At 40.9% G+C, this 14603-nt stretch overlaps 1 protein-coding gene across 1 annotated transcript in view; it reads left to right on the top strand.

The window, feature by feature from the left end:
* The window catches only part of KLHL2 (kelch like family member 2), a 74728-nt gene that overhangs the window by 48209 nt on the left and 11916 nt on the right, over window positions 1-14603 (top strand). Inside the window, exons 6-8 of the mRNA XM_072120228.1 lie at window positions 1706-1815; window positions 2220-2336; window positions 3755-3904. Coding sequence (XP_071976329.1) covers window positions 1706-1815; window positions 2220-2336; window positions 3755-3904 — 377 coding nt within the window. The remainder of the gene's footprint in view (window positions 1-1705; window positions 1816-2219; window positions 2337-3754; window positions 3905-14603) is intronic.

Below are 14603 nucleotides of genomic sequence, written 5' to 3'. Positions count from 1 at the left end.
ATTGCCGAGAGCATCTGCCCTCTGTGTTGTATTCTACTTGATTTACAGCTGAAACTGCTCTCTGCTGCTATATAATGTTATCCATGCTGCTGGGTATGCGGTTCTCTTAGAGGAAGTGGAGCTCTGTCTCTATGACGCTCTTCATACAGTAGCTCAGGGATAACTTACAATTAGGCCATATTCATATGAATATATAAAATATCATATTTCATTTTGAAAATAATTGATTTCTCATTCCATCAATATGCTGCTAATGTAAATCGTTCCAGGTTTTATCACTGCATCATACAAATCCCATTCACGATGTTGCTATAATAAATCACCACAGGTTAGCAGCTAACCTCATCTGTTCTCTGCCTTATAGCTAATGAAAGATTATCAATGAGATGGTGGTACCTGAAAAAGGTACCGCACAAAAACAAGTGCTTCAATATATTGACATAAATGTAAAAAATAATGTTTTAGCATGTGATGAGGAGAAAAAAAACCAAAAACTGACAGATTCCCTTAAGGGTGCAGTCACACGTGGCGTTTAACACATGCGTTTCAACATGCAATGCAACAGCTGAAGAGAGATTTGCCTAATGAAACCTCTGTTAACATTTGTGTTTATAAAATGCAACTTAACACATGTTAACACAATGCTTGCAGTAACGTTTTGTAAACACAAATGTTAACTGTTTAATTAGGAAACTCACACATGTGAACGCACTCTTGGAAAAATATTCAAATGAGCCAGAGTTGCCTGGTCCCTCCCGCTGAACCACAGACATCACAATCGGTGTGGGACCAGGCTGCAATGAACATGGGCATGCATATATTATCAGGTGGCAGAGCCGAGAGTCGATCGGGTGATTATTTGCTTTTCGTATGTCTGATTATGATTCTCAAAAAAAAAAAGTCATCCCCTGGCAGACATAACAAACAAGAACGTTTGGGACATCTATCATCTGTAAATCTGATGATAGATGTCTTCGAAGTTCACTATACATACCTGTAGACGTAGGAGAATTTAGACTTTTTTTTTGCTATCCACAGGATAGATGATAACAAGGTGATTGTTGTAGGTTTGACTGCTGGGACCCCACAGAATCCAGAGAGCTAGAATTTGCATTGTGGTTAATTGATGGAGCCATAGGTCCAGTATATGTAGCACCAATGTAGGTTGCTGCTGCCATAGACAAACTCTTCAGAACCTCAGAGAAAGGGGGAATAGTGTACACATTGTCAGGGATACCGCTCTGCATATAGAAAGGGAAACTTTCATCTAACTTATATATTTTTTTTCTTTCTCTTGGAAAAAGCCAGTTTTCCTATAATAACTCTTTGGCAATGTACTAACTATTCTTTTTGGGGACCTGAGGAAGCCAGAAAAAGGCTCCTGATGACAGGTTCCCTTTTAAATATTCAAACTTTCCTGAAATTCTAGGAAAGTACACATGCCACATTCTCTGCAATTAATAAGGTTTGTAGAATATTAACAACCTAGAAATTCTATTTTGGACTGGACTCCAGTGCCTATAGAATACATGTTTCTAGTGTTGGTGCTGAGTTTATGTTCTTTTGTATGGAAGCTCCTGGTCAGGTCTCCAGTGTATCCTGTAGTACATTAATGTGGCAAATGGAAACTGACATAGAGGACCGACCGCGCCACTGGACGGCATGACTTAGATATTGTGCTTATTTGCTTCCTTTTATTTCACAGAACAGCACTTTTCAGACATTGTTCAGGGTGAGGAGTTTGTGAATCTTGGCATAGAACAAGTGTGCAGCCTTATTGCCAGCGATAAACTCACCGTTCTCTCCGAAGAAAAGGTAAGTCTTTTTATTTTATTGTATTCTCTCTAGCAGCATAGAGGCTCTATGGGGATTCTCGCTAGGAGGCCAGTGTGAATATACAATCTATCACCTGATAAATCAGCACACCCCCATCTATCAGGTGAACGGGTCCATGTTCTGCCATCAAATACAAACTGAATGGGGATAAATATTTTATTGCTGACCATACAGTACAAATGGATTTTGATGATAGATTTCAGTAGTATTTTATACTGTGGGTATTTATTAGAACCTGATTTATTAGATCATGGCTCGATTTACTGGTCCCATTTAGTATTACCAGGACCTCAAGAGCACATTAGATGATGGGGTTAGTAGGTACACATATATCCATTGGTTTCTTAATTTCTCATGAGCCCCTTCTGTGTTCTCTTTTTCAGGTATTTGAAGCCGTTATTACCTGGGTAAACCACGACAAAGATGTGCGGCAGGAGCATATGGCCCATCTAATGGAACATGTCCGCCTTCCGTTATTATCAAGAGATTATTTAGTACAGGTATCTAATCTAGTCTAATCCTGCATCTTTTTTTCAACGTTGTCTACTGATTTATCACTACATATACTTGTCGTCATGAGAGAGGCCCGTAATTGACATCATAGGTAGAACTCGTTTATCAGAAACTAATCCAGAAAATCACATTCAGATTTTTAAAGATTTTATTTGCAAATTCTGGTCCAAAATAAGTATTTGACAGCTGTCCACAACCTCAGTCACACTACTAACTCCACTACGGTGAAGACCAAAGATGTTAACAGATACAAACAAAATTGTAGACCTGAATCGGGCTGAGAAGACTAAATCTGCAAATTCTTTAAACCCTTGAACCTGTCAATTTTTTTAACTTATCTTTTGTTTTGGGGGTAAAATTGCCTCCAATTAAAAAAAACAAAAAATATGTTCATAAACTGCCATTAAAAAGCATTGCACCCTACATTGTCCCTCTACATGCCTGTAAACTTAAACAATCAGGTACTAAAACTGTATGCAAATCACCTGCGAGATGTCCAATGAATCATTATCATATTCAAGCTTATTCATGAGTGGGAGGCACAGCCACACCCCCAGTGCTTGACTGACAGCCTTTATAATGATGTGAGGTATTATGGTGTAATGGCTCCTCCATGTGCTTCCTGGTGCTGGCGCCCCCTGCAGCCTGTGTGTATGAGATACTCCTATACACATGACTGACAGTCTGTATAATGGTGTAATGGCTCCTCCATGTGCTTCTTGGTGCTGGTGGCCACCCCCCCCCCTGCAACCTGTGTGTGTATAGGAGAGATACAACAGCTCCAGGCAGCCATGTTATAACAGAACATGTCAGGTACTTGTGTAGCTGATGTCTGTGTCTCACATGTGTATTAGGAGGGAGAGCATGTCTGCAGTGGAGGGAAAGTAGAATCCTCCTAGAGATAGAAAGGGAATATCAAATTATCAGGAACCCCTGCAAGGTTTGTAGCATCCTTCTGTGAGAGACCGCTTTGTGTTTTGTTTTTGTTGTATTTTTCTTATTGTACAAAATTGAACAGTAAAGGATTTCTTTCAGAAAAAAAAGCTATCCATAGAGCGCATGGTAACAAGACCATGTAAGGCCATCTGAAGACCAGATAACATACAGCTCTAAGAGGGTTTACTTTTTAGCGATCAAAATACCTGGGAATATTTCCTAGATAATTCCCATCGGTATAGTATATGTAGCTGAACAGATCGGTGATATTATTTTATATAGGACGGAAGATATTTGTCTTGTACATTTGGCTATTGCCTTCTATTGTGTTTTTGGATATCAATCCGCAGCTTTTGTAGAATTTAGTCCTTGTACCACAAGTGTCCTTGTATCTTCATTTGAGGGTGAAATTGAAGAAGGCTGAAAGTGCTGCCTAATAACATTGATATGTTTTCTCCTTTTTTTAAAGAGAGTTGAAGAGGAGACTCTAGTAAAAAACAGCAGTGCCTGTAAGGATTACCTCATTGAAGCCATGAAGTATCACTTACTCCCCGGAGACCAGCGCACGTTGATAAAGAGCGCACGAACACGGCAGAGAACTCCTGTCAGTCTTCCCAAGGTAGGATGTGATTTTTGGGTATTGTTCCTACATTAGGCGCATGGTGTGTGGCCTCTCAGAACATGGAAAGACATCAAGGTCTTAGAAGAAATGTATTGTCAATGGCGTTAAACACAAGAATAAAGTATTATGTTCTCTTCTGTCCTTCTCAACATTCACATAATTTTGTAAGATGCTCCATGCGGCAGATTAGAGTACTGGCTAAGGAGCATCTGAAAGAATATTTAGGCTTCTGCTAGTGCAATGTTTTTTTGTTTTTTATTTTCTGTAATTGGCTGAAATCCCATGATGGTTCAGCACAACATCACATGGCTAGCCAGAGACTGAAGCATCTCTTCTTCATGGAGGTGGACTGGGCTTGTCACAAAGAAAATTACTGTAGAGTATTCTGTCGGAGAGGCCGAGCTGGAAGCTCCATATTTGTAACTTTGTGCCTAGAACCTGTCTAATTATTAACAGTATCTGTACAAGAACAGCAACAGTAACTTCCTTTCATAGGAAGCCTTTGCATTATATCTCAGACTATCCTAAAAATACAGAAAGATCTGATGCTGTGATATCTAGATCTCCACAGATTTAAAGGGATCCTCTCATGCGATATGGAACACTAAACCACCCACCGGTACTTATGGACTTTCACACCAAAAATGTCTTCAATATCTCGCACTACATTTATCAAGGCTTTTAGACACCCTTCCAACTAGTATCATTAAGGGTGTCAGGCGCTGCAGTCTCCTCGGGCCGTGCCCCTGGTTTACAAGGGCATGGAAGCCGCACTGAGTTCAGCTTCCGGCCACATTCGCCTGTCCTATCTCCTACAGTGCTGTAGTGCTGAGAATGGGGATGGGTGGCCGTAGTCGGCCACCTTGGCCAGGCCAGAAGCTGAACTCAACGTGGCTGTTTGTTTACAGGGGCACATCCCGGAGAGATAGTGGCACAGGACACTGGGAGGGATCGTGGACATAAGTTCAAGTTTATTTATTTTTTTTAATACAGCTCCTTCCCAGCCACATAAAAGTTTTTGTAAAGTCTTGGATAACCCCTATAACATCGCGCATGTTTTTAGAAAGCCTAATGCCATTTATACCCATTTACCCATGCAGTATAAAACCCAAACCAGTATATCTAATTCATAAGGAACCATGCTATGGACGCACAGGGGGAGGCTTTGAAGAAGCTACTTGCCTTGGCCCGGGAGCTCACACAGGCTGCAGGAGATGATTTGCATAAACATAAATTAAAGTTTAAAAACGATTAGGCAGCTTTACAAGAAATACTCTGGATCTAATAAATAAAAGTAGATTCTAGATTGTAGATTTTATTTAAGAGGGCTGCCTTAAAAGGTAGCCAGTAGGCAAGGTTTCCATATCCCATCCTGGAATACCTATTCCCATATTTCGCAGAATCCCCTACTAGAGCATCAATGGCTGTAATTCTTCACACACCCGCAAGGCAGCCTTATTGGCAAAGTCTCTGTAAGGAGAACTCTTACTATGCAAGTTGGCAAAATCTTTTCAACATTCGGTTTAAAATTGGTAACTTTATTCAAATTATTACATTATTTTATAGATTAATAGCACTAACCTTTAAAAAATATAGAGAATTTTACTGATTTTACCAAGAAAAAATGTGTAACTTGAGTTGTGTCTGATTTTCACATCCGCTACCGTACTCTGAACTGCTTGATGGTTTTTAGCTTCTTCTAGCAACACCTACATAAAGCCGGACCACACATCAGAGTGCACTTTTATCACGCTCCCATTGATTTCTATGGGGCAAGTCTTGAACTTTGAACTAAACTGGGGCAAACTGCGTTTTTCTCCGACATGCACATTAGCGCATATACTTTAACCTGTCTTATGTGTCCGCATTGTCTGAATGTCTAAGTACGACTAGTTTATATGACTACTGGAACACTATAGTGGAAATAAAAACTCCTAAAACTCAACACTTGTTATCCTCTAATATACAGCTATAATTAGGTGAGGTTTTTCCATTTTGGCAGCAGCAGTATGACGCCTTATTTAGTGCTCTCCCTATTTATACAGATAAAAAGATGCATGAAAGTGTGATTTTTTTTTTTTTTTCTTTTTTTCCCAAGCTAAAATAAAATTAAACATTGCAAAACGGCAAGTTACTAAATCATCATCAATATACAGATGTTTGGCTAAAAAAATGTATATTTCTATGTAACCTTTTTTGAAATGTATCAACAAATATTAAAGAATAAAAGGTTTATATATTCTGGCCTATGGTAAGCGGACACTTCCCATTTTCTACTGCTCACTTGCCGGTCTTAAGACTGGGGCAGCGCTTGCAATTTAACCCACAGTCTTAAAGGGGTTTTCCCACAAAAGAAAATTCTCACATTTCACTCTCCAGTGATGTTTACACAATAAAGGTAATATTTCACCTCTTATTCAGTTTTATTGCTGTTTTAGATCCTTTCACTGTAATGATAAAAATTCCAGTGTGTGGAAGCAGATGCATTATAATCCCTCTAGTGCTGTGAGATACAGTATGCTGATAATGTGGTTAGATTATCGGGGTACAAGGTTTATATTCACTTTCATTTACCTTCTGCACATTCACTAGTATCTGACGCATAGTAAAAGAGATGAAACAGATCAGAGATGAGATCCATAAGTTGCATATTATGCACAATGACACAGTCAGCTCTGCTCTTACGCTATCAGATCTGATATGCGCCCCTCCCTGTTTTTATGTAAAAAAGGTTTTAATGATTATGCAAATGAGCCTAAGAGGCTCTAGGCTACATTGACATCTATGGAGCCTGGAGCCCCACAGGCTAATTTGCATAATGTTTTAAACCTTTTTTTCATTAAAACAAGGGCATAGGAAGCTAAGAGAAGAGCAGATCCAGACAGAGGGGGCACATGCCAATATGTCAGTGTGCTTGCTTTACAATCCTTCATACTGGTGGTGGATGTCCTTTAACCCCTTAATGACCGGCGTATCGGCTTTTTACGGCGGTCATTAAGGGTACTTCTTCTGACGCGTACGCCTTTCTACGGCGGCGCGTCAGAAGAAGATTTCGGGACACCGGGTCTCGCTGGTGCCGGCACTAACACCCGGGATCAGAAACACTCAAGCATGACCGCGGCGTGCAAGTGTGCCCCCCGTGGATCGGACCACACCACCCCCCCCCCCCGATGTGCTTACCGGGGGATCCGATCCCTCCTGCTTCTCTCCCCGCCGGGTTCTGCCTTCCTGGCAGGACCCGGCTGTAAGTAACTGAGCATGCGCGACAAGTGTATTGCAGTGTAAAGGCTTGAATAAGCGATCGGATGATCGCTTATTCAAGCCAAGAAGTAGAAAATTTAAAAAAGTTTAAAAAAAAAATTAAATCTTTTTATAATATAATTAAATAAATAAAATAAAAGTCCGATAATCTCCCCAGTAACACATAAAATGCAAATAAAGTAAATAAAACACAAAAACACGTACATATTTGGTATCACCGTCCGTATTAATCTGTACAATAAATCTAAATCAATATTGAACCTGCTCGGTGAACTACGTGAAAAAAAAAATCGAAAAACTTCCCTTTAATATACAATTTTTCATCAAACACCATCACAAAAAATGTTCTAAAAAGTGATCAAAAAAAGTTACGTTTCCTAATATGATACGACTGAAAAGAACAACTGTTTTCGCAAAAAATAAGCCCTCAACCAGATCTGACAACAGAAAAATACAGAAGTTATGGCCCTGAAAAGTTGTCAATAGTAAAAACAATGCAATTTTCTCCAATATTGGTTTTGCCCAGGAAAATTGAGCAAATATAAGAAAAACTATATAAATTAGGTAACACCGCAATCGTAGTGAACCAGAGAATAAAGATAAAATATTATTTTTACGTTACGGTGAGCGGGGAAAAAAATGCTAACAATCCAAAATAAAAATTGATGATTTTGTTTGTGTCCCCCTTGAAATAGTTAATAAAATCTCATGAATAAGCTTTAGACTCCCAAAATGAATTATCTGTACATTGTATATCATCCCGTAAATAATAAAACCTCATATGTTTGCATTACCAAAAAAAATAAAAATTTATAGGTCGTACAATGTGACAATACAAATCCGCAGTGAATGGCGCCTCCATTCATTCTATACTCGGCCGTGCGCCTGTACAGCTGTTTACCACCACATATGTGGTATCAGTAAACTCGGGAGGAATTGGGCATCAATCGTTGCAGTGCGTTTCATCATTTAATTTATTCTGAAACTGTCAGTTGTGGCCTAAATGAATGTATTTTCCAAAAAAATTCTATAGTTTCACATGGGTTAAAACAATATGGGCCGGCGATTTAGAAACACTTAAAGGGTTAAGACTTAATAGAAGTTGTTTTACATATGTTGAGGGGTGAACTTTCTATAGTGGGGTAATTTATGGGGTTTTACTATTATTTAGGCCTCTCAAAGTCCCTTGGAAGCTGAGTTTTCCCTCAAAATGTGAGTTTTGGCAATTTTCATGAAAATAAGAAAAATCGCACCTAAAGTTCTGCGCCTCATAACATCCTAGAAAAATGACCGGAAGCATAAAATATCATCCCAACATAAAGCAGACATTCCGTAAATGTTAATTATCAAACTTTTTGGGTAGTTTTACATCTTGTCTGGAAACCAGAACATTTCAAAATTGGAAAATGAAGAACTTTTACAAACTTTTGCCAAATTTTCACTTTTTTTCAGAACTAAACGCAAAACTTATCACTTAAATTTTATAACTAACATGAAGTACAATGTGTCACGAGAAAACACTCTCAAAATCACCCGGAAATGTTAAAGCGTTCCAAAGTTATAACCAATTATCGTGAGACATGTCAGATTTGAAAAATCGCTGAAAACTAGTGTCGGTGATAAGGGGTTAAAGAAAATGTCAACATTTGTCATGATAAACAAGCGTCGCTCACATGTCCATCTAAGCACCCTATTTCCATAACTCTTCTTATTTATGCCCTCTTTCTTACAAAAATCAAGTTAAAAAAATATGTAAATGAGGCAGAAGTGCTTAAGGGATTGGCACCAGAGCTTGGCTGGGCTCCGGCTTCATAGGCTAATACACGTCCCCCACAGCACTTCATTCACCCCTCCTTCCTCCTCAGCAGGTGACGTGAATTTCTGAACTACAAATCCTCCGCATGCGCAATGTGACCTTCATTGCGAATCTGCCTTCTATTCTGTATGGATGCGCAAACTACCCGGAAGCTGTTTAGGAGCCAGAGGATGAAGCTGGAACCCAGAGGGTTCCGAGGGTCCTTTTCAAAATGTATCCATCCAATGTACAGCTTCGCTACAGGGTCTAGTGCAGAAGATGAATTCCACAGTATAAAATTGTCCTTGCATACATGTCTATGTATTTCCAGAGGGTAAATGCTGGATTCTTTTATAGATTGTATATTAGTCAATCTCTTTAGTGGATGAGTCATTCAAGTAGGTATAATACACTGCGCGATGCCCTCATATCACATTGCAAACGCCTGGGGGAGAACTGCATACGAAATACGCCAGCACACAAATATTTAACCAAGCAAGTGCCTAAGGATGGAAAACTAAGAAGAGGATTTGAATTGATTCCTGAAAACCGCCATGTAGGAGATTTTCTTTAGGTCATTTTCCAAAGAACTATGTGATTACAGAAGAGAAGACGACTTTCTCCGGTTCATCGTGACTGAAAAGGGCAGAACAGAGGAGTCTCTACATTTCCACAAATAAACTGGAGTATGATCATTGTTTGACTTTTAATGTCTCTTGTTATGTTTCTTAGGTGTGTTACTGTAACTTTTTGTAAAACCCCTACTTTCCCTCCACCCACTAAAATATTTTTCTTGTTTTGTTTGAATATGTAAATATTTAGTGTGTCGCATGTATAATTGTGATAATGTGGACTGGGGATTAAACCTCCTCCTAAGGTTCCCTATAAATTATCTTGAAGAACTCCTGTCACGCGATACCTAATTTTCATTAAAGACAGGTTACAAAAACCCATTACTTCTGCATTGCAAATATGTTTTTCTGCTTTCTCTAAGCATTTGCATTACAATATAATTGTGTGTTATAACTTACCTTGCATCCTTACAGAATCCTCTGTGCAGTCCGAGGGGTTGGATTTTGGTATGGATGCATTTAAAAAAACATGTGACTTGTCTGTGCTGGAGACTGTGCAGCTCTTGGCCCCCACCTTTGTGCTCCTGTACAGCTCCTCCCTTTGCCACTGATGTCAGCTCACCAAGCTGTGTGCTCTGTGAAGGAGCAGGAGGGAGGATCTTTACAGGAGCACAAAGGTGGGGGCTGAGAGCTGAGGAGTAAACCACAGACAAGTAACTTGTTTTTTGAAATGCATCCAAACCAAAGCCAACCCCCTTGGACTACACAGAGGATTCTGTCAGGGTGCAAGGTAAGTTATAACACACAATTATATTGTAATGCGAAAGCGGCATATTTGCAATGGGCTGCTACAACCTGTCTTTAGTGAAAATGAGGTACCTGGTGACTGGTTCCCCTTAAGGCCAAGTGGAAATAACTGAAGTGTGAAATAATGAACACCAAGGGCTGAAAGATGCCATTGACTATAATGGGGTCCATTGGGATTTCTATTATTTTTTCGCCCATGATTACAAATTGGCCACCTCTTTTTAGTGATTATACAAAATGTATTAAATGAAATTTATTTATAAAAAATAAGACTGTGGGCATCTTTTTTTTGTGAATTTCTTCTGCTATGCAGGATGGCATCATGTGGCTTCCTATTCTGGAGGATCCAGTCCTGATCCTTGATCTCAATGGAAGCTGCCTCTCTTTATGTGCCTTGTAATGGTACAATATGAGAATGTAACAATTCCACTACATGGTCCATATGGATTGTTGGGGCTCTCGGCCTCATTCTCCCCCATGTTATCTTGTGCATGTGCCTTGTTGCTTCCCAGTAATAAGTTGTGTCACTGCAGAAGATGGGGATGTAAATCTGAGAAGTGGATATATGTAACGCCCTCTAACCCAGTGTTTGTCACATTTCCCGGGATTTGTTATGTTGCATCTGAAGTTGACTGTTATTATGTAAAAACCAAACTTTTTCGTTATCATTTTCTATCAGTCTCCAGCACAGAGTGACTGACGCCAGCCCTGAGGAGGATGGCACCGAATCCAGGAATGTTTTGGTAAGGAAACTGTTCCAAGCTGTTTTTATCCTATTACATAAGATTTCTGGTCGTTTATGTTATTGCTCCATTTCCTGCATCATGACTAATCTTGTGGTTAATATGGAGCTATTACTTGTAATTTAGCTTCCATTAATGTGGGGCACATGAGCTTGTCATACAGCACATAATGATGGGCACTTAGTGCTTCTTCCTTCATGTTAATGGGATGAATCTCACTTGTGAAATCCTTAGAGCTGTAAACCTACTAATATAGGCTGATCTTCCTTCTTTCCCTAAGAGGGAATGTGTCACCAGAAAATGATCTCCATGTTCCTGTGATAAACAGATATTTAGGAACGATTGACATGTCACCATCTATGTTTTAAAGAAAAACAAGTAGGATATCTTGCAATTTCCACGTTAAAAATAGATTGAAACTTGCTAATGCTGTAGCTTTACAGGCTGTTACACTCCCCCTTTGCTCCTTCAGCACTTCCACCTCCCACTGCAGCAAAGGAAGTTTCAGCACACAGTGCTCTTGCACAGTATAACAGCCTGTGAATCTGCAGCACAGAGGGGCTCTGGTAACACCAGCAGGAGTCCTTCAGGCTGATGTAACCAGGCAAAGAATCCAGCGAGTCGGACTGGGCGTATACTCTCCCTCGAGTCTATCAGCCGCCTCCTCAGCACGTCATCCGTTACTACTCATTCCACTCCCCCATTCCGATATGTCACTTTGCCGTCATGCCGAAATCTTGCGCATAAGCTGCTTGCTGCTGTCATGCGCAGTGAGCGTCAGAGCGGACTGCACCATCTGCTGCCTCGCTGCGCGTGCGCAGCTTTTTCCCAATGCGTAGTGAGGTGATGGAGGCGCTCAGAGGCTCACTGCACATGACAGTGGCATGCAGCCTATGTGCATGTGCGAAATTTCGGCAAGACAGCCAAGTGACATATCGGAAAGGGGGAGTGGATTGAGGAGTAACTGATGACATGCTAAGGAGGCGCTGCTGGACTTAAGGGTGAGTATACGCCCAGTCCGACTCGCTGGATTCTCTGCCTGGTTACCAGGCAGAGAATCAAAGTTCATTATCTCCACTTGTGACCATAGATCAAGTTGGTTAATAAAAGGGTGACCTTAGGCCAGTGATGGCAAACCTTTTAGACACCTTTTGTAGTGCCCAAACTACATCCAAAACCAACCCACGTGCCGATTCGACAATTAAGACAAACTTATTACTCTACTCTGTCACATGTTTAAATTGTATAGGCAGCTAAGGACACCAATACAGCATAAAGAAGGAGAAGAAGTTTGGATTATCATTGTAGCTTCCTTCCAGGGTCTTGGGCTGCCTGGGACTGCAGGAGGCCTTGTTTCCGGTCTGGCGAACTCTGCGCTGGGGTGATGGCACAGGTGCCCATAGAGACGGCTCTGAGTGCCACCTCTGGCACCCGTGCCATAGTTTCGCCACCACGATCTTAGGTCATAAGGCTCTAAGGCACCTGTCTAATGCTCATTTTTTTCAAACAGCGCCTTTAAGTGTGAGCAATAAAGTTGTGTAAATTACATACCATATATATGACGTGGGAGACAAAGACTGGCATAGATGTGCCGCTTGTACTCTTCAATAATAAATGTGGCTTACTCCAGCACACACAATAATTGAGGACCTATCCACCAGATATGCCATTAGTAGGTCTTTACAGTAGAGGTAGAGTTGGAAGAACATTGCTCCTCCTAATATAACTCCTGTCCTTGCTAACCACACACACCGCTCTTATAGACATTTGTTGTGTATTTGCAGTGGAATTCGGAGATTGCCTTCTGCTACAAAAAGCCACTGAGTATTTAAAGAACAAACTTGAGGCTGATGCTCAGGTTTATATGTGGATTACTCTCATACACTGGGGCAGATCTGTGTCCTGCCTCCTGCTGCTGTGGTTTATATGTGGATTACCCTCATACACTGGGGCAGATCTGTGTCCTGCCTCCTGCTGCTGTGGTTTATATGTGGATTACCCTCATACACTGGGGCAGATCTGTGTCCTGCCTCCTGCTGCTGTGGTTTACATGCGGATTACCCTCATACACTGGGGCAGATCTGTGTCCTGCCTCCTGCTGCTGTGGTTTATATGTGGATTACCCTCATACACTGGGGCAGATCTGTGTCCTGCCTCCTGCTGCTGTGGTTTATATGTGGATTACCCTCATACACTGGGGCAGATCTGTGTCCTGCCTCCTGCTGCTGTGGTTTACATGCGGATTACCCTCATACACTGGGGCAGATCTGTGTCCTGCCTCCTGCTGCTGTGGTTTATATGTGGATTACCCTCATACACTGGGGTAGATCTGTGTCCTGCCTCCTGCTGCTGTGGTTTACATGCGGATCACCCTCATACACTGGGGAAGATTTTAGTTGTGATTCCTCAACTGAAACATTTTCAAATGTGGGCATTATAATTTTTTTTTCAAGTGAAAATAAAACTATTGTCCATCCTTTTATTGAGAACACAGGAGTCCTTTTGGAGCAGATTTTGAAGCAGAAGACAATCTCAAAATCCACCAGAAGTAACGTGGTGTGAATGTGTCCCAGGACAGATGAAGGGAGTTTTCTGGTTGGGTTATATAGACAATCTGCCCTGTAGTGTAAGATTTGTGCAGAAAGGTGCAGTATAACTTATGTTTGGCTGTACATAAAGTAAAGCATTTGGTAATTGTGTGTCTGCAGGAATTCCATGAGCTTATGGACGTTCTCCGGAGTGCGCGGAGCATGAGAGCAGACCCGCGGTGTCACCAGGGGCACACACGGTCGTGGCAGTGTACAGATTGTATCTCGCTGCCATCTGAAAGGAAGTCTGTCTGTTGCCATGAAGTGGGCAGCTTAAGAAGATACATTGGTTGGGGAGTCAAGTGTGTTACATTATATACTACTTCTACTATGTATGTGTGCGTATACATGCTGTATACATGCAGCATGTATATTATTATCTGCGGTATGTACATTTTCCAGTGGGAATCTTAAGCCAATTAATGGTCTGAAATCCACAACCAAATCTTTATAAAAATGGATGTAGGTGTGGATTTTCTGAACATGTACCTAAGTAGGACATAGTTACTGAAGGTGCAAAGTCTGCTTTGCCATAAATGCAATAGGCTGCAAAGTTGTGGCTTGTTGTCTTGTGCGGTGCACAATACTTAGGCCCAATTCACATCTCTGTTGGGTCTTCAGTTATTTGCATCAGTTATTGTGAGCCCAAACCAACTACACAGAGCTACGCCTGTTCTCGTGCGTTCCACCGCTCCTGGTTTTCCTTCATAATAACTAATGGAAAGAACTGTCCGGAAGTGTGAACTAGACTCCCATTGGAGGAAACGTAATTCTCATAAGTATTTGTATAGGGCTTTGGCAGCATGTGCAGAGCTAAGACCATGCAGAATTGTGATCAAGCCCTGCACAGTGTATGCATCACAATGTGGGTTATTCTCTACTGACGAATCCCACAAATATTATTGGGTTTTGATCTGGGTTTCCTTTAAA

Source organism: Engystomops pustulosus, chromosome 1, assembly GCF_040894005.1.
Source record: "Engystomops pustulosus chromosome 1, aEngPut4.maternal, whole genome shotgun sequence".
NCBI classification, from domain to species: Eukaryota; Metazoa; Chordata; class Amphibia; order Anura; family Leptodactylidae; genus Engystomops; species Engystomops pustulosus.
Note: the sequence above shows the minus strand (reverse complement) of the source record. Positions and strands in the feature narration are given on the sequence as shown.